Source organism: Colius striatus, chromosome W (assembly GCF_028858725.1).
Source record: "Colius striatus isolate bColStr4 chromosome W, bColStr4.1.hap1, whole genome shotgun sequence".
Lineage (NCBI taxonomy): Eukaryota > Metazoa > Chordata > Aves > Coliiformes > Coliidae > Colius > Colius striatus.
In genome coordinates, this window is record NC_084789.1 from 9,341,906 (window position 1) to 9,366,736 (window position 24,831).

The 24,831-nt window shown below is 47.0% G+C and overlaps 2 protein-coding genes and 1 pseudogene across 5 annotated transcripts in view; 1 reads left to right on the forward strand and 2 right to left on the reverse strand.

Moving 5' to 3' along the window:
- Positions 1-839: 839 nt before the first annotated feature.
- Positions 840-6,771, forward strand: LOC133628583 (prohibitin 1-like). Of its 3 annotated transcripts, none has more exons than XM_062016971.1 (7): positions 840-957; positions 1,450-1,575; positions 1,982-2,143; positions 3,622-3,764; positions 4,385-4,501; positions 5,485-5,580; positions 6,397-6,771. In XM_062016971.1, exons 2-7 carry the CDS (start codon positions 1,488-1,490, stop codon positions 6,607-6,609), a joined length of 819 nt encoding a protein of 272 aa, XP_061872955.1. In that variant the 5' UTR covers positions 840-957; positions 1,450-1,487; the 3' UTR covers positions 6,610-6,771. The 3 variants fall into 3 exon arrangements, with proteins under 3 accessions (XP_061872955.1, XP_061872957.1, XP_061872956.1); XM_062016973.1 differs by lacking the exon at positions 840-957 and adding an exon at positions 1,000-1,052; XM_062016972.1 differs by lacking the exon at positions 840-957 and adding an exon at positions 1,016-1,103.
- A 13,204-nt stretch (positions 6,772-19,975) lies between these two features.
- LOC104552115 (zinc finger protein 652) overlaps positions 19,976-24,831 on the reverse strand; it is a 57,283-nt gene continuing 52,427 nt past the window's right edge. The window contains exon 10 of one of the 2 annotated variants that reach the window (XR_009820699.1): positions 19,976-20,357. The gene's annotated coding sequence lies outside the window, so the exon portion shown is untranslated. Of the gene's footprint in view, positions 20,358-21,598; positions 22,343-24,831 lie in introns of those variants that run through there. The other variant, XR_009820700.1, reaches the window with a different exon arrangement.
- LOC133624662 (phosphoethanolamine/phosphocholine phosphatase-like) lies at positions 22,331-24,451 on the reverse strand (annotated as a pseudogene).

Sequence of the window (24,831 nt, forward strand, 5' to 3'; positions counted from 1 at the left end):
TTAATAGTCAATTTTCTTACCTTGGTCTGTGCACAGAGTTTCCTGGTCGATATGATTGTGCCTATTATTCCTATCCTTTCCCCCTGTGGTTCACTGGGTCTGCCTTAAAACTTGGTCTCAGGATCCGGTCGGTCTCCTCTGGAACCCCTGTCGATGATCCACGAGACCGTTGAAATCAACGGGACGCGTCTTCCTGTCCTTCAGCGACAGAGGTCCCTCAGGAAGACGACTTCATATCCTGGATGAGCCCCCAACTGTGAGAAACAAAACAGACTTTCTCGTGAAAGACTCAGGTCAGACTCTGCAGTGAAGCACTTTTATTAAGCGTTCTTGCAAGAGCGGGTGTCCTAGCTAGTAGGCACACAACTACACAACTCTGGAGGTCCCTTCTGACCCCTACCATTCTATGATTATATGTTTATTTGCTGCCCACCAGAACTCCCAGGTCTCTGCAGAGCTGCTTTCCAGCAGGTCACCCCCAGCCTGTTCTGGTGCATGGGGTTGTTCCTCCCCAGGTGCAGGACTCTGCACTTGTCCTCTTGGCAGGGCTGCTGCCTTTGCGGCATTACCCCCAGCACCTGTCTCTTCACAGACACAAAATAAATCGATATTTCGACTCTGTGTGTAGATTGACTTATTGCACACCGGGCGATGGAGCCGCTTTTCGGACAAGATCTCCTCGGCTCCGGCTCAATGCAGTCCCACATGATCTCCTCCCGCCAGGACTACAACTTCCATCAGGCCACAAAGGCAGCCGCAGCCAATGGGAAGCGGCCTTGCTCAGCGAGCAGGCCGCCGCTGAGCTCGCCGGGAGTTGCATGCTGCCCGGTAGCGGGCAGGGTTACTTTAGAACTACCCCTCGCAGAATGCCGCGGTAACGCTCGGACAAATTAGGAGCGGCCGTCTTGAGGTGGCGCGCAGGCGCGCTTGGAGCGGTAGCTGCGGATTTATGTGGAGGTCAGGGGCAGGGGGAGAGATGTGGGGGGGGGAGTGTGCGGTATGTCTCGGCTGTTCTTGGGGCTCAGGTCGAGCTCCAGCTGCCGTCTACGGGTGTAAGTGAGGCCGTAGTTCACAAGACGCCTGTGCTGGGGGCGGGAGGCCCGGTGAGGGGATTCGGGGTGCGGAGGGTCTGGAGCGGGGAGCTGGGGTGGTGCAGAGGGCTCGTGAGGAGCCGTGATGTGGGGCCTGGCCTGGGTGGGGGAGCGCAGACACGATGGTGACTGCGGGACCTCGGGCTCTGAGCCAGGGATGAGAGGCGTGAGTGTGGGGGTGGAGGGGGCCCGCGGGGCTGCGATGGTTGTGGAGGAGTCACTGGAGGCCACGCACCACCACTGCAAGATAGGGGGTTTTTGGAGGGAGGCTTAATCTTTGGCTCTGTAAGCACATGCACCCGGGAACCCCTGGGCTTCTTGCTTAACGTGATTTGAACAAAGTCGTGGGTTTTTGCAGGAGGGGCTTTTTAAAGGGGCTGAAACTGGACGTGTGAAATGGCTGCAAAGGTGTTTGAAAGCCTTGGGAAGCTTGGCCTGGGGTTGGCAGTCGCAGGTGGAGTTGTTAATTCTGCTCTTTACAATGGTGAGTGGGGGAAGCTGAATGCTTCCAGTTCACTTTGTATCTTCTATTTTGTTGTTGTTGTCAATATTTTAGCTGCCCTCTGCTTTTATTGCTAATGGCAGCAGGGGAAAACAGACATGAGGCCTTGCTTTATACCTCATGCATTGCACAAGCAAGAGGATTGCAAGTCCTTTCTCTAGAAAGCTGCCAATTAGCTGCTGCCCTGGTGAGCAGAATGAGTCCAGGACTCACATCTTCTCTTTGCCTTATGCCTCCCAAAGCTCTAACTAATTCCACCACTCTCCTATAGCAAAAGGACTTTAGCTATCCCCAATAGGCTGTTGCCATGGAGAAGGCTTTGGTGGTGTGCAAGGTACAATGGAGTGCAGTGGTGAAACTGTCCTTGACATGCTGTTTGCTTCTGTAGTTGATGCAGGCCACAGAGCTGTCATCTTTGACCGATTCCGTGGGGTTCAGGACATAGTAGTAGGAGAAGGTACTCACTTCCTCATACCCTGGGTGCAAAAGCCCATCATTTTCGACTGCCGCTCTCGCCCCCGTAACATTCCTGTGATCACTGGCAGCAAAGGTGAGTGTTTGGACCTGGCAACTCTGAAAGAACCTGTCATGGTTTGATATGGAGCCATTTCTGATAAGGGGGAAGGGTCTGTAAAGATGGCTCCTGTAAGAAGTTGCTCAAAATTCTCCCCAGCTCTGAGCCAGACCCACTTCTGGGACTGAGCCAATTGGGCACCTCCACGATCACTTTTTAAGAAGAAGCCAGAAGAAGAGGGTTCTTCCTGTTCCTTCTTGTTCTGCCCTTCCTTCTTTTCTGGCTGCTGGTGGCGCAAGGAGTTGGGAGAGAGAGAGAAGCGACCATGCAGACCTCAAGGTCAGTTAGGGAAGAGAGGAGGAAGTATGCTAGAGTAGAGATTCCCCTGCATCCTGTGGAGAGGAGTGGTGAAGCTGAGATTTGGTTGCACTTTATTAAAGACCCCGTGCCAGGGGCAGTTACTGTACCCAGAGGCCTAGTCCCACGTGAGGGACCCTGTATTGGCAGAAGCCGCAGCTGTTGGGAACAACCCATACCAGAGGAGGTTGTTAAGGACTGTGTCCTGGGGGAGGAACCCTGTGTTGGAGCTGGGGAAGAATGCCAGGAGTCGTCCTCATCTGAGAAGACAGAAGTGGCAGAACCCATCTGTGAGAGACTGACCACATCCCTCATTCCCTGCCCTCCTGAGCCATTGAGGGGGGAGGAGGTAGAGATATCAGGAGCAGTGAGCTGGGCCGGAGAAGAAAGGAGGGATGGGGGAGGGAGATCTTAAAGTGCTGGTTGTAATTTTCTCATCATCCTACTCCCTTTTTGCTTTTATTCCGTTCTGTTTCTTGTAGGCAGCAGAATAAACTTTCCTACTTTCCTCTCTAAGTCGAGTACTGGAGTCTGTTTTGCCCAGAACCATAATTGGCAGCGAGCCCTCCCTGCCCTTGTCTTAATCCACAACAATCTTGCTTATCTTTTCTCATCCCATTTTGCTGGGGGCTCTGCCATCCTAAGGAGGATGAGGGTGGATGGGGGGCAGTAGGCAAGACACTGTTGTGGTGCTTCATTGCTGGCTGGGCAAAACCACAACAGAACTAGATGTTCTGATTTTTTTTTTTTTTTTTTTTCTTTTTTATTATTTTGTGTTTTTCTTCTGTCTGTGGAGATCCCACTTTCAAGTCCAGTTTGGCACAGTATCAGGAATGGTTTGATCTGTCTTTTTAATTACAAAATGGGTGAAAGGACCCTTCATTCAGTCCTGTAAGTCATCCATTTAAGCATAAAGTCTCTGCCTTTACATTAGAGCAAGTAGTTCCCTGCATCACAAACAAATTGAAGCTTAAATCTTCTCTGTATGGAGAGTTTGGATCCCAAGGTGAAAGGAGTAGTCAAAATAGCTCTTCTCTGCTGGCAAAAAGAGTTGTGAATGTCTATTATGTTTTGTTTAGTTATACTGGGGAGGAGGACAGCTTCAGGTTTTCCTGTCCCTATGGTTTTCCAGTAAACTCATGCCTCTCTTCCTACAGATCTACAGAATGTGAACATCACGTTGCGGATCCTGTTCAGACCAGTGACTGCCCAGTTGCCACGGATCTTCACCAGTATTGGAGAGGACTACGATGAGCGTGTCCTGCCCTCAATCACAACTGAAATCCTCAAGTCTGTGGTGGTAAGGACAATGTGAGAGCTGCTGGGCTCTGCTGGATGTCTGTCTTTCTTCCTTTTAGGGGTGAGGGACCCACTGGAGTGTGGAATATGTTGTGCTCCAGAATAAGGCTTCTCTTTCCATCCCCCAGGCTCTCATGGGCCATCCAGAGAAGCCAACCATAGGCACACTTATCATTTGTTTCTCATTATGACTGATTGTCCTGACCCATTTCACATTGGGTTGTCTCTGAATGGAGAGAGACTTGTTACCTGCTGTTACCTCAGCTGTTAGCTCTGCTCTGCTGAGTTTCTAGTCTCTGCTCTCTAGGAGTCTCAGGCAGGAGACTGTTTCAACTTACTGAAGACCTCTGGTTTTGGAAGCATCCCCAGGGGACTGTCAAATAATTGCTAACTAACTTTAGTCCAGCTTTTACAAGTGGACAGCCTCCCCTCCAGCTTGTGCTTAAATTCCCAGTCATTCAGTCTTCCTTTTACTTCAAATGCCTGGGCAGTTTGGTATTTGCTAGCTTTGGGAGAAGTGGGTGATTAACTCTGGGCTTAATGGGTGCAAGGACAGGCAGAGCTTGGAGAATTTACCACTTTTTGGTGTTTTCTTCTCACTGTTGTCCATCCTGATTTCAGGCTCGCTTTGATGCTGGAGAACTGATCACTCAGAGAGAGTTGGTCTCGAGGCAAGTGAGTGAAGACCTCACAGAGAGAGCAGCAACCTTTGGGCTCATTCTGGATGATGTGTCCTTGGTAAGAGTCCTCCCTTTTCAGTTTTCCTCTTTGGGAGTGTGCCCAAATAAGAGCTGTGGAGAAGAGATTTGGTGGATGGCCAGAGAAAGGGGGGCTGAAGTTTGGATACGGGGATTGTGTTTATCTCTCGTGTCTTTTGTAGTTAAAATGAAGAGCAGATGCTTCTGTGGGTGATGGTTCAGGCTGCATGTTGCTTTAGAGAAGGCAGCTGTCCCACAACCACGCTGAGACACAGGGAGAAGGTGCTGGGCATGAGGAGGTAGTGCAAATGTACACTTTTCATAGCATCTGTTTTTCTATGAAGTATTAAGTTATTCTCTTGGCTGTTTAGTCTTCTAATTCAAGGAGAGCGCTATTCAGGGAGGGAAGGAGCTCTTCCCTCCTACCTCCTTATAAACTTTGTAAATTAGATGTGTTGTAATCTGGTTTGGACACATACTTCTTCCTCTCTTCTGGGACTTTCCTCAAAAGCCTGCTTAGAAGAAAGGGACATATAGGGAGTCTTTGCAGGAAGATGAATTCATTTCTGTAAAATGTGAGTTTTGACTGTTTTTAATGCTTTCTGCTGATGACACTACTGTAGGAAATTCCCCCTTTCCCCCCCTGTCCTGTCCCCTGGGCTGAGCACACCAGTGCATCATGGAGCAAGAAAGGAGTTGGCTGGTTTGGCAGTGGGCTTCCCTGCCTTGGAGGGGAGTGTTAAGGGAGCAGACTCGAGCCAGCAGTAGTGGCAGGGGAGTGTTTTGTGTCTTTCAGGGTATTGGTGTTACTGGTCTGCTGGACTGGACCTGAGCTTGTGGTGTCTCCCACGAGAGTTCTAAATTGGTTGGGGAGGTCCAGTTGTCCCAGTTTCTGTTTTTAGGTGTACTGGCTTTCCATCTCCATTCAGGTTTCACTGGTACAGGCAGGCTGCCTGACCTGGGAGCTGTGTGAGTCGCAGCAGTGCTCCTGTAAACTGTCAGTGCTTGCTTTCTCCCCTGCAGACCCATCTGACCTTTGGCAAGGAGTTCACGGAGGCGGTGGAAATGAAGCAAGTGGCCCAGCAAGAAGCAGAGCGAGCCAGATTCATTGTGGAAAAGGTACATTGTCCTAAGAAACTTGGAAATGGCTCTTGGATTCTCCTTCCTATTCTAACTTGCAGTGAATATTTTGTTCACCTGCCCAGCAGGTTGAATGACAAGTCACTTAGGGTCATAATGCTGATACAGTTCTCAGCTCTGGCACATAATTGTTGGATAGATAAAGCCTAAGGTTGGTTTTGTTGGGTTTTGGGGTCTTTTTTTCTCTTAGTACCATGTTGGTTTTACTGGATTGCTGAACAGAAATGTCTGCACGGAGGACAGAGGAAATTGCACTCAGGAGGAAGTATCAGTTAGAAATGGGGTTCAGTGTTCAGATTTGCAACCCAAGTGGTCCTGCTGCTTGTGAATTTTGAGAGAGTGGCTGAAGTTTTCCATGGTATTTGATATTGAGGAGGTATGGGGACCTGTGTCCCGTGAGTGTTACTGACTGCATGCGAGATCACGTGATCTCGGATTGATCCAGGACCTCATTGAGCATCCACAGAAACAATTCTGTGTACCAGTGAAGTTTCTGAATCTTTCATAGACAATTTTCCACCAGGAGTGCCCTTAGGTGGATTCATGTTTTATGAGGTTAAGACTGATAAGGCACTTTCAAGATTACTTTTTCAACCTTTTTTTACACATTAGGCAGAAAAACAGTCCAGGGGAACACAGCTTTAAAATGACCCTCTATCTTAGCTCACCTACTGGGGAAAGGAACAGTAGAGTGGTGAAGTGGGAATTTGTATTTTAAACACGTCAATAGCATCTCCCTTCTCTTTTGCTCATTTTCTCTGTTACTTATTCCCCTTCTTGTCTGTGTACTTCCAGGCTGAGCAGCAGAAGAAAGCAGCTGTAATCTCTGCTGAGGGAGACTCGAAAGCAGCCGAGCTGATTGCCAATTCGCTGGCCACTGCAGGCGATGGCTTGATTGAGCTGCGCAAGCTGGAGGCAGCTGAAGACATAGCGTACCAGCTCTCACGGTCCCGCAATATCACCTACTTGCCCTCTGGACAGTCTGTGCTCCTCCAGCTGCCACAGTGAACCCAGCTCTGCAGCCACAGCTAGTCTGGGCACCTCTACCTGCCAGATCAGCCTTTTCCAAAATAATCTTTGCAATTTTCTTCATTGGTAAAAGCTGAGGATATTGAAATTCAACCTATTTTGAATTCTTAATCAAAATAAAATTGAACACTCTTGACAACAGACCTGCATATCCCTCTCATGTATAGTCAGAGCAGAGGCTCCTCTGACTGGTTAAACTAGGGTTGAGAATTGCTCCTTTCCAGGCAGTTTGGGTAACAGGAGAAGAGTTCTCAGCTGGTCACTCCTGGGACAAACAAGCAGAGCAGGTGACTCCCTGACCACAGTCACAGTGCTCTGTCAGTCAGGTTTCACAGCCACACTTCAGTGCCTTTAGACTGGCTGAGACAGAATCATTACAGACTGGCCAGTCCTGGACTAGGGAACGGGAACGCTCAGGTCTTGCTCTTCAGTCAAGCCAGTCTGTTTTCAGGTGTCAGCTGAGAGTAGGAGGACATCTCTGCTGTTAGGGCAGTGGCTCTGCTGTGCCCGTGTGAACCATAGCACTGATTGCTGGACGCAGAGGTTGAGTGGGTTGTGGTTGGGAGTGAAAAAAGGAGCAATTCACTTTATGTAGTAGATGGATTTCAGGCACAGAGGAGAAGATACATCCTCTGCAGGAAATACTTTTCATGTGCACACTGGAAATGGGACATCTTCACTTCTTTCCCCCCACCCACTAACACACTGATCTGTTTGTTGCCACTTGCCCTGTTGTGCAGCAACAATTCTTTCATCAAGGTGGGAGTTGGCCTATTGCAAACAGCACCTGGAACAAAGAGGGGTGACTTGGTGTTCTGTGGCTCAGGGAGTTGGAGTGGGCAAAATTCTCTGTTACATCAATGCTCTTTTTTTAATGTATGGAATTTGAATTGTGAGGAGGATGTGATGGGTTTGAGATCGTATAACCAGCCTTCAATAAATATCACAGTCCTAAGTGTAGTAGCGTGGGTTGGTGGTTTTTGTTATCTCAGAAGAATGAAGGTTCCATCGAGTGGAGCAAGACACCTTATGCTTGTGTTAGATTATTTGGATAAAAGTCACTCAGCATAGGCAAATAGATCTTGATTCTGACAACTTCAAGCTTGAAATATGATCCTTCGTCTAAATTCCTACAAGAAGACTGAGAGTATGTGGAGGTTATTGCCAGGGCTTTTAACTGCTTTCCATGTGCAGTTCAGGATGTTTGCTCACTGCATGGATGTGCATTTTCCAGTGATGAGCAAAAGCAGACATACAGAGGGTAAAAACCTAAGAAATTAGAAGGACTCAGTTCACTGTAAACTAACACCATAACTCAGCTCACTGGAATTTGAACTGTTCATCAGTGAACCGTTCATCACCTTGAAGACCCTGAATGCTGATAATGAAGAAGCTGGTGTGCAGACAGTTGCAGATAATAAGGAGTTGGAATGTGGAAAACAGAATTGTTTGCATCCTGCTCTGTGGCATGGAAATTTACCAGGAGACACTGTACAAGCACAAGCTCGATGAGGACTTATTACAATACGGAGTGGGGATAGGTCATGAATATGTAATAGGCGCTTATGCACACCCCTACCTGTACACTATAAGTAGCCCCTTATTAGGTGTGTGAGTTGGGCAGAATTATCTCCCTTGCACTGGCCGGCGCAATACATACCTGCTTTATAACCCTTAACTGTGTTATAGTTTGTTCCGCATGTCAATTGGCGAGCCAGCCAGGAGACCCTCTCTGCCCGGCTGCTGGACCAGGTGGGTGTGGGACATTCTCCAGAGAGTCTCCCATCCCCATCCGATCGCTGCAGGGGAAGAGACGGATCGGCCAGTGGACCAGGTATGTAAATTGGGGAAGCCTGCAGGGGTATAGGGGACAAGTCCGTAAGCCGTGTATGGGACGCCTCACGCTGTGATGAGGATTAGGGGAGCCCACCAAGACCCTGTAAGTCATAAGGGGGGTATAAGCACCCCTTGCGCCTGGTGAGGGAGTGATACTGCTCGCCCCTGGGGAATTAGCGGAGTCACTGGTATGGTAACTTGGGCACTCCTTGCTGGGATAGCGGGAGCGCTGTGTGTGGTAGCTATCATCGTATGTATCTGCTGCAAAATTTCTGTACCGGTACCGTGCATATTTTAACATCGCTAAGAGCTCATTTTAAACGTAACTTGTGTTGCGGAGTGTTTGTGTGTGAGTGTGTGGTAGCGTGGGACTCGCAGCACGACTGTGGAGTTCTGATCTGCGTTTCCATTCTCCCAAGAGGGAAGCAGCCGGAGACGAATGGAGCGAGAGATCATTGTTGTTGGAAATTTGTTCTGTGCTTTGTGAGTAGTTTGGTGTATGGCAGAGTGCTGAAGTTTGGTAGAAATCTAAAACTTTAGATTTCGACGGGGAGAGAGCAGAGATGATGGGGGGGCCGCAGGCGGGGGAGGACTCGAACCGCCCGCCTTCGGGTTGCCAGCCGGGTGCATGAGCCCGTCGTGCCAAGCGCTTTCAAGCACCACACAAATAGAACTACACAAGACAGTCTGATCACTCTGAAAAGGGAGGGGCGCCGTGTTCCTCCGCAGACAGGGGGAGTCAGGATTCTGCAGACTGCAGGACCGGATCAGGTTTCGGTGTTTGGATTATTATAAGGCTTTGTTATGTTATTCGGTTAAGCTAAAACACTTTATTGCTCTGAGTGCTTATAACTCCTGGACAGGAGTTGTTGTTGTTACTAGTTGTAGGCTGGTAAAAACGGTTTCTGTGGAAGTTAGAGAAAGGTAAAAATCAGAGGTGTAATGGGAGCAAAACCGAGCAAGGAATTTCCCCAAGCAAGCCCCTTAGGAAGCATATTGAGACACTGGAAGGAATTGGCTGGGGGTCCAGAGGAACAACAATAAGGGGTTGAATTTTTAGTGGATACTGGTGCCACGTTTTCAGTATTGAATCAAGCTTTGATGCCTGTAGATGATGATTTTGTAACGGTAAAGAGAGCTACTGGCCAAAGTGAAAAGGCATATTTTCTCCAACCTTTAAAGTTTCAATTGGAAAACAATTGGGGATCCATAAGTTTCTTTATATGCCAAACTCCCCCCAAGCCACTATTGGGGTGAGAAAATTGGAAGCAGAAGTAAAAATTTGGAAAAGACGTAATAGAAATTAAAGTGGGAGGTGACCAGTTAGTTGAACTTTTAAATTTAGCCCTGATAAGTCCCTCTGAAGAGATGAGAGTGCCAAAGGATTGGTGAACCAGGCATTCCCTGGGGTACAGGCCACTGAAATGGCAAAACAGCCTTACCTATAACAGTTAAAATCAAACCAAGAACCAAACTGGTAAGAGTGAAGCAATATCCTTTGAGGTTGGAATATAGAAAAAGGATCTGCCGGATCATGGAACAATTTTTGGAATATGGATTACTAGTAGAATGTGAATCTGAATACAACACTCCCATATTACCAGCAAAGAAGCTGATGGGAATTACAGTATAGTTCAGGACCATTGGGTCATGAAGAAAATAACTGAGAATTTATACCCTGTGGTGGCCAACCCATATACTTTGCTGACAAAACTGTGTGGTAGGCATCTGGAAGATCTCGGGTTGTAACGTGAGAGGTGGAAGGTACAGAAGAGGTGGGCACGGGGTGGAGTGAGAGGAGATGCTGGTGGTAGCAGATATAAGCACATGGTGTAAACAAGGGGTTGGAATAAAGTACCATCAATGCTGAGTGTATGGTGATCCTTGTCTCCTCAGCGGGGGGGCTGAGTAATCCGTGCGGGGGCCTGGTGGTGTTGCCGTTGGCGGCAACATATGGTGACCCCGACGCGATCGGCAGAACGCAGGACGTTCGCAGCCATGGCGCAGTTGGAGCAAATGATTGAGGTACTTAAAACGATGGCGTCTGAGGTGGGTGAACAGATTCAGTACATGCCCACAGTTGCTTGCATCATGTGGTTGCAGGGGCGAGGTGTGATATCGGCACCCATAGAATTATTAAATGCACAGAAATGGACAGTGGTGGACAGGGAGTTGTGTCAGGCTTCCATAGAGGGGGCCATGGAAATGGGTCAGATTTTTGGTACGTGGGGAAATATTAAAAGGTTTCTGATAAAAACAGCTGAGAAAAAACAGTTTCGGTTATCGGTTCAGGAAGCTCTCCGGGGGAAGGAGCGGAGAGTGCGGACAGAGGAGAGAGTTCATACTGATCAGGAGACTCGGACGAGCATGGAGGTAGAGAATCTGGGAGAGCAGACGGAGAATGTCGAGCAGACGGGGAATGCCGAGCGGGTGGAGTCAGACGGAAATATGATGCTGGAGGATCAGAACAGAGTAGAAAAGCACGACCCTGTGTTAGAGTGGGTGCCAGTAGGTATACGAGGGGAAACAATGAAAAAGAAAAAGCAGCGGAGTGTGTGAGAAATATTGATGTTGCTTTTGCAGAATCCGAAAGAAATTAAGACAAGGAATTTTGACGGCTGTCTGCCTCTGTGTAATATAAATCAGTGGTCTAACCATGACTGTTATCTGCCTCTGTGTAGTGTAAATCAGTGGACTAACCATGAGACTGTTATCTGTTTGTTTGTAATTAGAGTTTAAATCTTAGGATTGTGGGGGAATCCACGATAAGATACAAAAACCAGACATCCTCTGAGGAGGATTTTAGGCGCCTCAACTTTAGAAGTTGTAAATCTTGGAGTACCTAATCAATGGGGAAACAAGGGAGGGACCTTGTGGCCGGGACAGGGAATAAAAAGCCAAATGTTGTATCCATCGGGTGTGCCTACTAGCTAGGACACCCGCTCTTGCAAGAACGCTTAATAAAAGTGCTTCACTGCAGAGTCTGACCTGAGTCTTTCGCGAGAAAGCTTGTTTTGTTTCTCACAGTTGGGGGCTCGTCCGGGATATGAAGTCGTCTTCCTGGGGGACCTCTGTTGCTGAAGGATGGGAAGACACGTCCCGTTGATTTCAACGGTCCCGTGAATCATCGACAGGGGTTCCAGAGGAGACTGACCGGATCCTGAGACCAAGTTTTAAAGGCAGACCCAGTGAACCACAGGGGGGAAGGATAGGAATAGTAGGCACAATCATATCGACCAGGAAACTCTGTGCACGGACCAAGGTAAGAAATTTGACTATTAAGTATTACTTTGGTGGTCGGGTATCCAGGGTAAGAAAATTGACTATTAAGTATTACCTGGATGGGGCATTCTGAGAGACTTTCTGTGTGCGTGTGTGTGCTTGAGACGTACCACAGGTACGAAGTGAGTGCGGAGTCCGGATCCGCGGTTCTGTTGTTCCGCGAGGAAAACAGCCGGAAAAGGACGAAGCGAAAGCACAGAGTGACAGTAAAAGTCTCGGGAAGTCAGAATGGGAAATAGAAGTGCCAGGCCTGAAGAAAATAAAAGGGACGAGGAAAAGGGTCCCGGGAACATTCCTCCAGATAGTCCGTTGGGAGGATGTTGAAAGCTGAGAAGACATGTCGGGTACTCGGGATACAGTACTGTTGCTTTATGTGGTCTAAAGAGATGAGGAAACAAGTTTTGGCAGCATGAGTGTTTGTGGACCTTAGATCTTGTTGCCTCCAAGCATCCAATTATTGACATCGAGTGAGCTCACCTGAAAACTTGCATAATATATAAATGATTACATGTGTTGTTTTGTTTTGTCATCTTGTTTTGTTTTTTGTTGTTGTTGTTGCTCAGAGTGTAGTGGACTTTTTGTGGTGGCTGAATGCATTGTCTTGTTTTCTGTGACATTTTGACTAGAGAGTAAAGTGGGACTGGTCTTTTTGTTGATGTCTGCGTCTTTCTCATTGTCCCTGTCATTTGACAAAACAAATGTAGTGTCACAGAGAGGATTGTTTTATAAACTAAACGCATCAGTTCAACGTAACGTTCCTGAATGAGGAAAAAAAAGAAAAATTAAAATTGTCTATTGAAATAGAAAAGGATCTTGTGGGCTGAGGAAGACAGGAATTGATTTTGCTAACAGCATAGTGAAACCAGCTCCAACAAAAGGAGAAGGTGTTATTAAAACACTCATATAGAATGACAATGTGATTTGTAAAGTCAAATTGTAATATCGCAATCTCAAAACAAATTGTTTTCTGATAAGTTAAACACTTATCAGACTGTAACCAAAAAAGCTGCAGTTCAGGTTGTATACTATAAATATTAGAGGAAAAAGAAAAAATTAAGCTGCAGGAATTGTGTGTGTGCTCTTAACTAAAGGCGCCTGCAGAGCTGGTCTCTGCACTGTATGTACGAGGAGTGTGTTTGTGTAAAATGTGTAAAATGTGTAAAATGTGTAAAATGTTTTGCAATCAGTGAGTGAGTTTCTGTGGAAGATTTTTGACCCCTTGATATACTATGTGTGTGTGAGGAAGTCAGTGTGTGTTATTTTTTTTGGATGTTCAGGGTATAATCTAAAGTTGATGTTAAAATGTATGTGAAACTTATTTTGTTTGAAGAGAAAGAAAAGATAATTCACAGGAATGTGGGATGAAATTTTAATTTAGCCTCAGAATGACTTTAGGCTGGGATTATGGCAAATGGATAGAGCTTGTCGGATAATGGTTGGAAATTTGATATGTGTGATTGGAATGTGAAGGAAGACGGGAGTGTATTGAATGGAACAAAGAAAGAGGCCCGAAAGGAGTCAGGGGAAGAAATGTTGGGGGAAGGTAAAGGACAGCCTGGGCAGGCAATGTAGATGTTTCCTCCCCAGCGGGATGTTTTAAGTGTGAGGAAGCGGGGCACTTTGAGACAGAATGCCCCAAGTCGAAGGAAAAAGAAAAGGTGATGTCATTACTGGCTTTTGAAGATACTGAATGGAGAGGTCTGGGGTTTCGTAATTAGAAGTCCCATTGGGAGCCCTTGATAAATCTAAAGGTGGGATCCCAGGAAGAAGAGGTGGTCCTCTTGGTTGGCATGGGAACTGCCAGAATCTCATTAAACTTTATACTCTATGGGGCAAAGTTATCAACAAATAAAACTCTCGGGAATTAAAGGAGAGAGATTTTCTTTCCTTATGTTTAAACTGATGTTATTAAGATTAAGAAAGAATATAAGAACAAATAAATCTGAGAGTCCTTCTTCTGATGTTATTTTACTTCAGTATATTGTTGACTTTTTAATTTTGGGCAAAGAAAACAGTGTGGTAAAAGAAGCCACAGATTTTTTGTTTGTTTGTTTGTTTTGTGGATTATTAAACTTTTTAGGAGAGCAAGAAGTATCAAAATCCAAATTGCAATCTGTCAAAAAGGAAGTTAGATATTTTGGACATTTTATTTGTGAAGGGAAACACAGAATGAATCCAGAGAGAATAAAGGGAGTTGTGGAATTGCCCTTCTTGCCAATAAATAAACAAAAAGGAATTAAGAAAATGTTTGTGATTGACTGTGGCCCTCTGTGGGTAAAACTGTTATGCACAGAAAACAAATGGGTTAGATTCAAAATTGCTATATGAAGAGACAATTGTTTTAACTTGGACAGAAGGAGAAGAAAAGCCAATCCAGGAATCAAAGTGTAATCACCACTCCTGTGTTAGCACTGTCATCCTTGGGTTAACTGCTTGTTTTGTTTGTCACAGTAGATAAGGGAGTGTTAACTCAAGAATGGGGGGGGTGAATGACAACCAATAGAACATATATATCCAAACTTCTGGATCCCATATTGAGGGGATGACCAGAATGTGTACAGGCAAAAGCTGCCACTGCCCTCTTAGTAGAGGAAAGCAGAAAACTCAAGTTTGGCGTGATATTAGTAATAAATACCTCCCAATAAGTGAAAACTCGAAAAGCTGAAAGGTGGATAACCCATTCTAGAATACTGATATAAAAGACAATGTTCTCAACTTTAATCTTGATTACCAGCCCATGCCTTAATCCATCCACTTCCCTATGGAAGGGAGTCATGACGTGAAAACTTTGAACACAATTGTTTAAGATATAATAGAGTATCAGTGTGACCTGAATTGAAAGAAATATCTTTACATACAGGCCTTGAGAGTAATTCAAGGCAAAAGGCATAATGGCTATGCAACTATTGAAGGAATGAGTCAAGAGCCAAAAGAAGCAGGGCGACCACCAAATACCTGGTCAGCCCAGACATGTGAATTATATGCTTTAAACAGAACCTTACAACTGTGAGAAGGAAAAGATGAACATTTTATATTGATTCAAGGTATGCCTCTGAAGTGGTATAAACTTTTGGAAAGGCATGAGAAGAGGATTACTCAATAGCAAGGGAAAAGTATTAGTACATGGAGAAGTAATTAAACAAGTATTAAAGAATTTATCACTTCCAATGAGATTGCTGTGGTCTGTGTGAATGGGCATCAAAAATGGAATTCTTTTAGGGCCAGGGGAAACAGATTGGCCAACGAAGCAGCCAAAGAGGCAACATTAAGCCATGAGATTGTGAGTATGTATAATCTCACCTCCTAGGTACCTGCACCAAAGGCAACTCCTGTGTTCACAGAAAAAGAGATGTTAAATGAACAAGCTATGAGGGAAATAATGGCTATTTTACATCAAGGAAGTCACTGGGGTATGCAAGCAAAGTGTGATTTAGCTTTAAGAAAATATGTATGTGTAGGAATGTACACAGTTGCCAAACAGATTTGTGAATGATGAGAGAACCTGGCCTAAGGCCCTTTAAACCAAAAATATGTATTAAAAGAATTAGATACTGGGGTTTTATTTTGTCTTTCCTCAGGAAAAAAGGCTTTTGGCCCAAACAACACCTCTCGAGTTTGCAGCCCACACCATCCAGCCTGAAGGGCAGATCCTGATCAAGTCCTGAAAAGGAACCAAACTGCAACCCGAATGGCAAGGCCTGTTCCAGGTGTTACTGACCACTGAGACAGCAGTAAGAACGGCTTAAAAAAAAAAAAAAAGACTGGATTTATTACATCAGACTCGGAGGACTAATGGGACTCTCCACTCGAGGATGGACAGTGGCACGTATGTCAGACTACAAACCCCTTGTGTCTTAAACTAAAGAAGCAATAAGAATCCAATGGAAACAAGGACACTCATTAATGTTACTAACTGATGAGGTGGTAGTAATAGAAATGTCATTAATTGTTGAAAATGAGGGAGATCATTGTAATTATGGGCTATTGTTTGTTGGAAATCCAGGGGACAGCATCATGGGGACAAAGTAGTATTTGGTTAAACTATGGATAAACGTAACTAACAGGGAGGCTCCACAAACTATACAGTTTAATGCTTGTCAGATAGAACCTATGAACTTGGAGCGGATATAAATGGAAGGGATTCGGGATTGTAGTGTAGAAATCAAAGAGGGGACTGAGCCAAAGGATAGCAACTCCTACTAAATTACCTAAAATAAAACCATGAGACCCACCAAATGACCCAAAGATTGTAACTATAACTGAAGTAAATAATTTAACGTAAACATTTGAGACTGAAGCAAGATATGGAGATGCAAATGCCTGGATTGAATGGGTTTAAATATACAGTGTAGAGCCTGAATCATAGTAATTGCTATGCATGTGCCTCAGGAAGACCTACTGCACAAGTGGTTCCCTTTCCTTTAGGACAGAATAAAGAACCACAGGGAACGAGATGTATGACTGCCCTATACCAAGAAAAGACTGCATGGGGAAAAGAGAGCTGCGAGTCTCTCTCACTGTTATTCTCTGCTCTGCAGAGCAAAGACATCAAAGTACCTCCTGTTTTCTCTACAGTGGCCGGTAACCACACAGCTTGTCTCTCACGACAGGGTGGAGGGGCTACTGGGTATCTCGGAGACCTGGAAATGTGCACTGAGTCACTGAACGTGACTGAGGATAAAGCAGGAAATTACTCTGGCTGTGAGTATCCCCAGGGCAGATCTGTGGTGGTATTGTGGAGGAAAAATCCTGAGGCCTGTGCTCCCTCCAAATTGGAAAGGCACATGTGCCCTTGTTCAATTGGCTATTCCATTTACCCTGGCATTTGAAAGAGAATCATGTATTTCGGGGAAAAGAATGAAAAGAAATCTGGGGGTGTCATTCAATGACAGGATCTATATTGATTCAATTGGTGTTCCCAGGGGGGTATCTGATGAACATACAGCACAAAATCAAATAGCAGCAGGGTTTGAATCCTCTCTGTTTTGGTGGGTAACAATAAATAAGAATGTGGATTGGATAAACTATATTTATTACAATCAGCAGCAGTTTATAAATTACACCAGAGATGCAATCAGAGGAATCGCAGAACAACTAGATGCCACTAGCAGAATGGCATGGGAGAACAGAATAGTTCTAGATATGATATTGGCAGAAAAAGGAGGGGTCTGTGTAATGTTAGGAGACAAATGTTGCACTTTCATACCAAACAATACAGCACCAGATGGAACCGTAACCAGAGCATTACAGGGACTTACCACACTAGCAGAGGAATTGGCTGAGAATTCAGGGGTAGATAACTCTATTAAAGGATGCTTGGAATCATGGTTCGGGAAATGGGAAGAAATGGTAATATCTGTGGTTACATCTCTAATAGTAGTTGCAGGGATATTAACGGCAGTTGGATGCTGTATAATCCCATGTGTTAGGGGGCTTGTACAAAGATTAATTGAAACTGTGATATCCAAACAAATGCCCTTAGACCCGCCTCCCTACCATGAGACAATGCTTCTCCTTAAGGAGCAGGAAGAAGATCAAGAAGAGATAGAATTAAAGAATAACTGTGAAATAATGTTGTCTAACCTAGAAGAGTCATTGCAAAAGGCAACAAATGTATAAAAAAAAAAGGGGGAATTTGTGAGAAATATTGATGTTGCTTTTGCAGAATCCGAAAGAAATTAAGACAAGGAATTTTGACGGCTGTCTGCCTCTGTGTAATATAAATCGGTGGTCTAACCATGACTGTTATCTGCCTCTGTGTAGTGTAAATCAGTGGACTAACCATGAGACTGTTATCTGTTTGTTTGTAATTAGGGTTTAAATCTTAGGATTGTGGGGGAATCCACGATAAGATACAAAAACCAGACATCCTCTGAGGAGGATTTTAGGCGCCTCAACTTTAGAAGTTGTAAATCTTGGAGTACCTAATCAATGGGGAAACAAGGGAGGGACCTTGTGGCCGGGATAGGGAATAAAAAGCCAAATGTTGTATCCATCGGGTGTGCCTACTAGCTAGGACACCCGCTCTTGCAAGAACGCTTAATAAAAGTGCTTCACTGCAGAGTCTGACCTGAGTCTTTCGCGAGAAAGCTTGTTTTGTTTCTCACAAGTGTAATACCCACTGCGCCGGGAGTAGCGCCGGGAGAGGCACCGAGAGTAGTGCCGAGAGAGGCGCCGGGAGAAGCACCGAGAGTAGTGCCGGGAGAGGCGCCGGGAGTTTAGGACCGCAGGCGGGTCCGTTACTGTGGATAGACGCGGAATGTGATGAGTCTGATAGTGAAAAGGAAGATGAAGAATGCGGCCCCGAAGCGGAGCCCCCACAGGAGAGTTGCTTTTCAGTCGAGCTCAGCCCGTTGGAATACCCCCAGGCTGAGTTGCAAGAGATGAGGATGGGGTCAGACGGAAATATGATGCTGGAGGATCAGAACAGAGTAGAAAAGCACTACCCCATGTTAGACTGGGTACCACTGGGTACGCGAGGGGAAACGGAGAAAACACAGGGGAGAGTGATACTGACTGAGGCGCCGAGAGAGGCACCGAGAGTAGTGCCGAGAGCGGCGCCGGGAGAAGTGCCGGGAGCAGCGTCGGGAGAAGCGCCGGGAGCAGTACCGGGAGCGGCGCTGAGGCGGGTGATACCGAGAAAAGAGAAAAGTCAGCCACCCCACCATCCGCCAAAGTTGGCGCCTGACGGAAATGGAGGCGGGAGAAAGGGGAAAAGTCAGCCGCCTCATTGGCCACCGAAGATGAGTGATCTACGTGGAGGAGTGGCAGAAATGAGAGCTAGAAGACGGAGTCTGGTGCGGGTACGCGGAGGGGGAAAAAAAAAAAAAGAGTGAAAACAGTTTAAAAAAGTGGTTTGTATTTTAGACTTGATTAGTAATGTAAGTAGTATTAGCCATACAACTTTGCAACATAGACCTGCTAGAGATTTTACTTTTAGCACAAGTATAATAACTTTGTTTGTCAGCTGTGGTTTTTTTTCAGTGGATAAGAAGAAGCTTACCAGGCATGAGTTGCTAAACTAATGTGCAGATTGTCCTTGAGCTACTCTCGACTGTGAGAAACGAAGAAGCAAAAATACCTACGAGATAACAACTTCGAGCAAGGAGGAGGCTGAGGCAGCGTGTGAAACTGCAAGGCTTCTCGCAGAAAACTACAGCTGGCTTTTAGAGAAAGGACCAATTAGAAGGACTATAAACACACCAACTTTGCTGCTGATTATAAAAGTCTGATGCTTGTTAGTAAAATTTCAGTTATAAAAAAAAGAACAGTGGAGCAGGCTGCCTGGAGGGGTCATGGACATACCAGCTATCCCCATGCATTGAGCCACGATATCCCTCACACTAGCCAGGGACAGGCGATCGTTGAATGCACTCACACTACTTTAAAAGTACAGCTCAACCGTCTTAGGGAGGGGGAGAGCATGGGGCATAGAAGATATGAGTATAACGGTCTACTGAGTCTCTCTTGCAGATTGATGTGTTCCTTGGAGCGCTCGCCGTGACACAGATCAAGATGGAGTCACTCAACTATTGGCAAGATTGAACAGTGAAGTGGAACACAACAAGCACCTGTTCATATCTTCCTGCAATTGGCTCAGCTGGCACATGTGCTGGGCAGATACGTTATGTATCAGCCCGTGCCACAGGACACTGGAGTCATTGAGCATAGGGAGGTGGAGATGTGGTAGGCGTCCAGAAGATCTCGGGTTGTAACGTGAGAGGTGGAAGGTAAAGAAGAGGTGGGCACAGGGTGGAGTGAGAGGAGGTGCTGGTGGTAGCAGATATAAGCACATGATGTAAACAAGGGGTTGGAATAAAGTATCATCAATGCTGAGTGTGTGGTGATCCTTGTCCCCTCAGCAGGGGGGCTGAGTAATCCATGCGGGGGCCTGGTGGTGTTGCCGGTGGCGGCAACAAACTGAAACCTGAATTGGCCTGGTTTACTGTATTGGATTTAAAGGATGCTTTCTTCTGCCTACCTTTGAGCCCTGAGAGTCAACTGCTGTTTGCCTTTGAGTGGGAGAATCCAGAGACAGGGAGAAGGACACAACTTACATGGACTGTGCTCCCACAAGGCTTTAAAAACAGCCCAACTCTTTTTGGCAACCAGCTGGCTAAAGACTTAGAGCAGTGGGAGCGACCACCTGGGATTGGAGCACTGTTGCAGTATGTGGATGACATCTTGGTAGCCACAGAAACAGAGGAGTAAAATATAGCATGGACTGTAAGTTTATTGAATTTTCTCAGACTAAGTGGTTATCGAGTTTCTCCACAGAAAGCTCAAATAGCCCGGCAAAAGGTGACATATCTAGGATATGAAGTCACAGCTGGTGAACGGACCCTGGGAGCAGCATGGAAGGAGGCCATCTGCCAGAGTCCCAGACCACAGACACTTAAAGAGCTCCATACTTCCCTGGGAATGACAGATTGGTGTCTGTTCTGGATTTATAATTATGGACTGTTGGTGAAGCCACTCTATGAACTTTTAAAGAGTGACTCAAAGAATCTCGCCTGGACTGGGGAAGCCGCTCAGGCTCACAGGAAGCTCGTAAATTCACAATGGGCCAACAGATCACAGTCTTAGTGTCTCATACAATATCCACCGTACTGGAAGCAAAAGGGAGCCACTGGTTATCCCCACAAAGATTCCTCAAATATCAGGCCATTATGGTAGAACAGGATGATGTCCAGATAACAGTAACTAACATTGTCAACCCAGCATTTGTCCTTAGTGGAGTTACAGGTGAACCAGCAACTCATGATTGCCTGGAAACCATTGAGGCAGTCTACTCCAGCTGACCAGACCTGAAGGAACAACTGCTGGATGATGCTGAGGACACATGGTATACAGACGGCAGCACCTTCGACAAAAATGGACAGCGCAAAGCAGGGTACACAGTGACCACTACAGACAAGGTAATAGAGTCTGGGCCCCTCGCCTCAGGCACCTCTGCACAAAAGGCTGAAATAATAGCTCTAACTTGAGCATTAGAGCTTGCTAAAGACAGGAAGATTAACACTTGGACAGATTCCAAATATGCCTTTGGAGTGTTTCATGCCCATGGAGCGTGAAGGGAAAGTAGTGGTGCCTAGCACATTACTTTGGGCTATAATCATGGCTGAACATAAGAAGACTCATTGGGGAGTTGTGGCCAAAATGACACAACAAATTAGTCGGGTTCTGGGGATAGATTTGCAGTTGCATACTCCCTACAGACCCCAAGCAAGTGGCCAGGTGGAGAAGATGAACCACCTTCTTAAATTACAGATTGTAAAATTGGGCCAAGAAGCTGGACTAGCCTGGCCTCAGTCACTACCTCTAGCCTTGTTACGAATAAGAACCAAACCAAGGGCTAAGTAAGGATTGAGTCCGTTTGAAATACTGTATGAAATCATAGAATCATAGAATGGTAGGGGTTGGAAGGGACCTTTAGAGATCATCTAGTCCAACCCCCCTGCAGATGCAGGTTCACATAGATCAGGTGGCATAGGAACATGTCCAGACGGGTCTTGAAGACCTCCAAGGAAGGAGACTCCACAACCCCTCTGGGCAGGCTGTTCCACTGCTCCATCACCCTCACAGTGAAAGTTTTTTCTTATATTTAAGTGGAACTTTTTGTGTTCCAGCTTCATCCCATTACCCCTTGTCCTGTTGCTAGCTACTATAGAAAAGAGGGATGTCCCAACCTCCTGACACTCACCCTTTAGATATTTATAAATGTTAATAAGATCTCCCCTCAGTCTCCTCCAGACTAAACAGCCCCAGTTCCCGCAGCCTTTCCTCATATGAAAGATGTTCCAGTCCCCTGATCATCTTGGTGGCCCTGTGCTGGACTCTCTGCAGCACTTCCCCGTCCCTCTTGAGCTGAGGAGCCCAGAACTGGACACAGGACTCCAGATGAGGCCTCACCAGGGCAGAGTAGAGGGGGAGAAGAACCTCCCTTGACCTGCTGGCCACAATCTTCTTGATGCATCCCAGGATGCCATTGGCCTTCTTGGCCATGAGGGCACATTGCTGGCTCATATTTATTTTATTATCAATCAAGACTCCTGATAGACAATAGTGTGTGCGAGCTGGGCAGAATTATCTCCCTCCCATCCACCGGCGCAATACATACCTGCTTTATAACCCTTAACTGTGTTAGAGAGTTTGTTCCGCACATCACTCCTCCCCACAGAGACGTGTGGTTGCTGTGCCCAGGTGCTGGGCAAATGGGTGGGGAGGGACTAAAGGAGGGTGTTTGCTTTGTTTTGTTTTGTTTTTCCAAGGTACCACCTTTCCAATAGTTTTCCAGTTCCTGTGTCATGTTTTTTCAGAGAATAAAGTCTCAGGGGACAATTCACTCCAGCGTGAGGCTCAGCAGCTGAGCCAGGCCTGCCCTGCTGAGGCGGGGTGCAGAGAGCAAGCTGGGGAGCCTGGGCAGCATGAATTCCTCACGTTAAATTTCCAGGGGCCTCCCGAAGACGCAAAGAGCCCTCGAGCATCAAGGCCCAAGGCAACAGCACGCAGCTCCTGGCGTGGGGCAGATGAGGGGAGTGAAGGTAGGAGGAAGCATGTGCAGGGCCCAGCCTGTCAGGAGCCGGCTTCTGGCCTTTGGGGAATTTTGTGAAGTTAAAAGGGAAAGAAAAAAAAAACCCCAATCAACAAAAAGAAAAAAAAGAAAAAAAAAAATCACCATTAGTGTTGTTAAACACCCACACTGGAGTAGATGTCCGAGCTGCATAGAGAAGGCTTCATCTCGACATGGTGAGGGAGGGAGAAGGGGAGAACCTAGAGAAAGTGCTTTAATCACTGAGGAGGAAGGAGCTTGGAGAGGAAAGGTAGGAAAGCATCCCAGGAGTGGAGCTGAGTGAGCAGTGCCGAGGAGCAGGGAGTACAGGACGTGATCCCTCCCCTATCTTCCTTTTTCTCAGACGCTTATAGTAAGCAAGTCTCTTGCAAGGCTCCCTCAACACTTCTTGAGGAGCTCCTGGAGATAACAGGCAACCTCTACAGCCAACTCCCAGGGGACAACAGTGGCCTGTAAGGCTCTGGGCTGCTGCTTCTCCATCTCTTGGGTCATGCGGTGCATGGGGTAACCCTTCTGTGGGAAAGCCACGTCAGCTGAAATCAAAGTCACAGAAGGGCAGAAGTCATTGACATCATCTCCCACGTAGAAGACCCTCTCAAACTCCACCTGGCTCTCTCCGCCAGGTAATCGGTGACAATTTTGCGTTTGCACATGTTGGCCGGGCAGTCAAGGCACTTGTGACTGTGGTAGGGCGCCAAGGTGAAGTATCCCCTCTTGTCAAAGCCCGACGGGTTGCTGAAGATCTTGCGGGAGTAGAAACTGGCTGCCCTCAGTTTGCATTCGATGCTGAACATGTTGGCATCAGAGATGAGGATGATCTCGAAGAGCTCGTGGTTCTTGGAGAGGAACTGGAAGAGATCCAGCATGCCAGGGGACAGGGGGATGTTCTCAATACACAGTCTTGAAGCCACCCATCTTGATGCCCTGGTCCTCCAGGTAGGCCAGGACACGCTGCATGTACTCGTTGTAGAAGCTGTTACGGAAGGTCTGTTAGATGTGCTCCAGGAGCACCTGTCCTGGCGCCACTCGCATGATGAAGTCATCACTGTTCTCGTTGATGATGGTCTCGTCAAAATCAAAGACGAGGAGGTATTTGGGAGGCCAGGGGCTGGATAATGCCCAGCCATTAGCTCAAGGCACCTTGCTTCAGCCCTGGCACAGAGATGGTGGCCACCACAGCAGCAAGAAGCTGCCAGCCCTGCAGAGCAATGCTCCTTGGCTCCTTAGCAGCTTACTAGCCCAGCTGGGCTCAGAGTAAGGGGGGGGTGCATGGGGGGGGGGCTAATTTCCTGCTGACATAGCTCCATCCCTAAGGCATTTATCCTGCCTATAAAGAGATCATTTTGTCACTGCTAATCCAGCTCCTACAGTCAAGGGGGTCACTGGGCCAAGGGACCACATGCCTCCTCCCAAGTAATGTCAGGATAGACTGCACCTCAGGGTGTTTTGTGCAGGGACTGTCCTGGGGAGGGAGGTTTACTCCCCAACTGGCTTTTGTCCCACCTCTGAAAATAGGTTTGTGTCCCTGCAGACTTCTCTTGCTGCCAGGACAAGTCTCTCTTCCCCACAGAGGAAGACATTCTGCAGGTTGGTTTTGGTCCCAGCACCCAGCTGCAGTTTCTTCCTGGGTTGATGCCTGCAGGCGTTGCAGGTTCCCAGGAAGGTCACAATAAGTCAGAGCCACCTCCTACCCTGTTCTAAAGGCAGAGCAAACCTGCTTTGCAGACACCGTGCCAAGCCAGGGAGCCCCAGCCCAGCTTCCCTGTGCCCACTCATGCCCCTCAGCTAAAGCCACCATGGCCCCAGCAGCACTCACTCACCTCCCGGCTCCTCCTGTGCTGCCTGCAGCCAGAGGTTTGCAGAACGGGGGCCTGATTCCTTCTCCCTGCCCCTGAGAAGAGAGGGGACAGCCTGGTTCAGAGAGGACAGGACGGGTAAGAATGGCACTGACCTTAAACAGGCATGGCAGCCTGATGCCCTCACAGCACCTTTTCATTTTAAGATCATCACTCTGCAGGGCAGCATGTTGCTGAAGGCAGCACTTTGGGCTTACCTGCTCTCCTGGCTGCAAACCACAAAGAAGGAGGAGGTTTGGTAAATGGCTTGAGCTTTCTCCCAACACAGCATCATGTGTCAGTGCACAGCTGGGCTCTATGTCCTGCAGCCAACTCCCAAGCTCAGGACCTTTCGTACCAGGAAAGGAGTCTCCGGAGAACAGGGCAGAACTCCTTTAATGCTTCTGATCCCTCTTAATTCCTCCCGAATGCCCAGGCTTTGCCATATGGGAAAGCAGCCAGCAGAATGGCTCAGCAATAAAGCCTGGGCAACACATGCCAAAATTACCCCGATTTTCTTCCAGTCTGATTAGTTTGGGGTGTTTCTTTTAACAGACTAATTACCCTGGAATGAACATGGTGCCCAGGCAGTGTGGGGAGGATGTGCCAGTCTGCTGCCCTGGAGCAAAGGCAACGCCCAGGCTACGTTTCCTGAATTTTGCCAACCTCATGTGG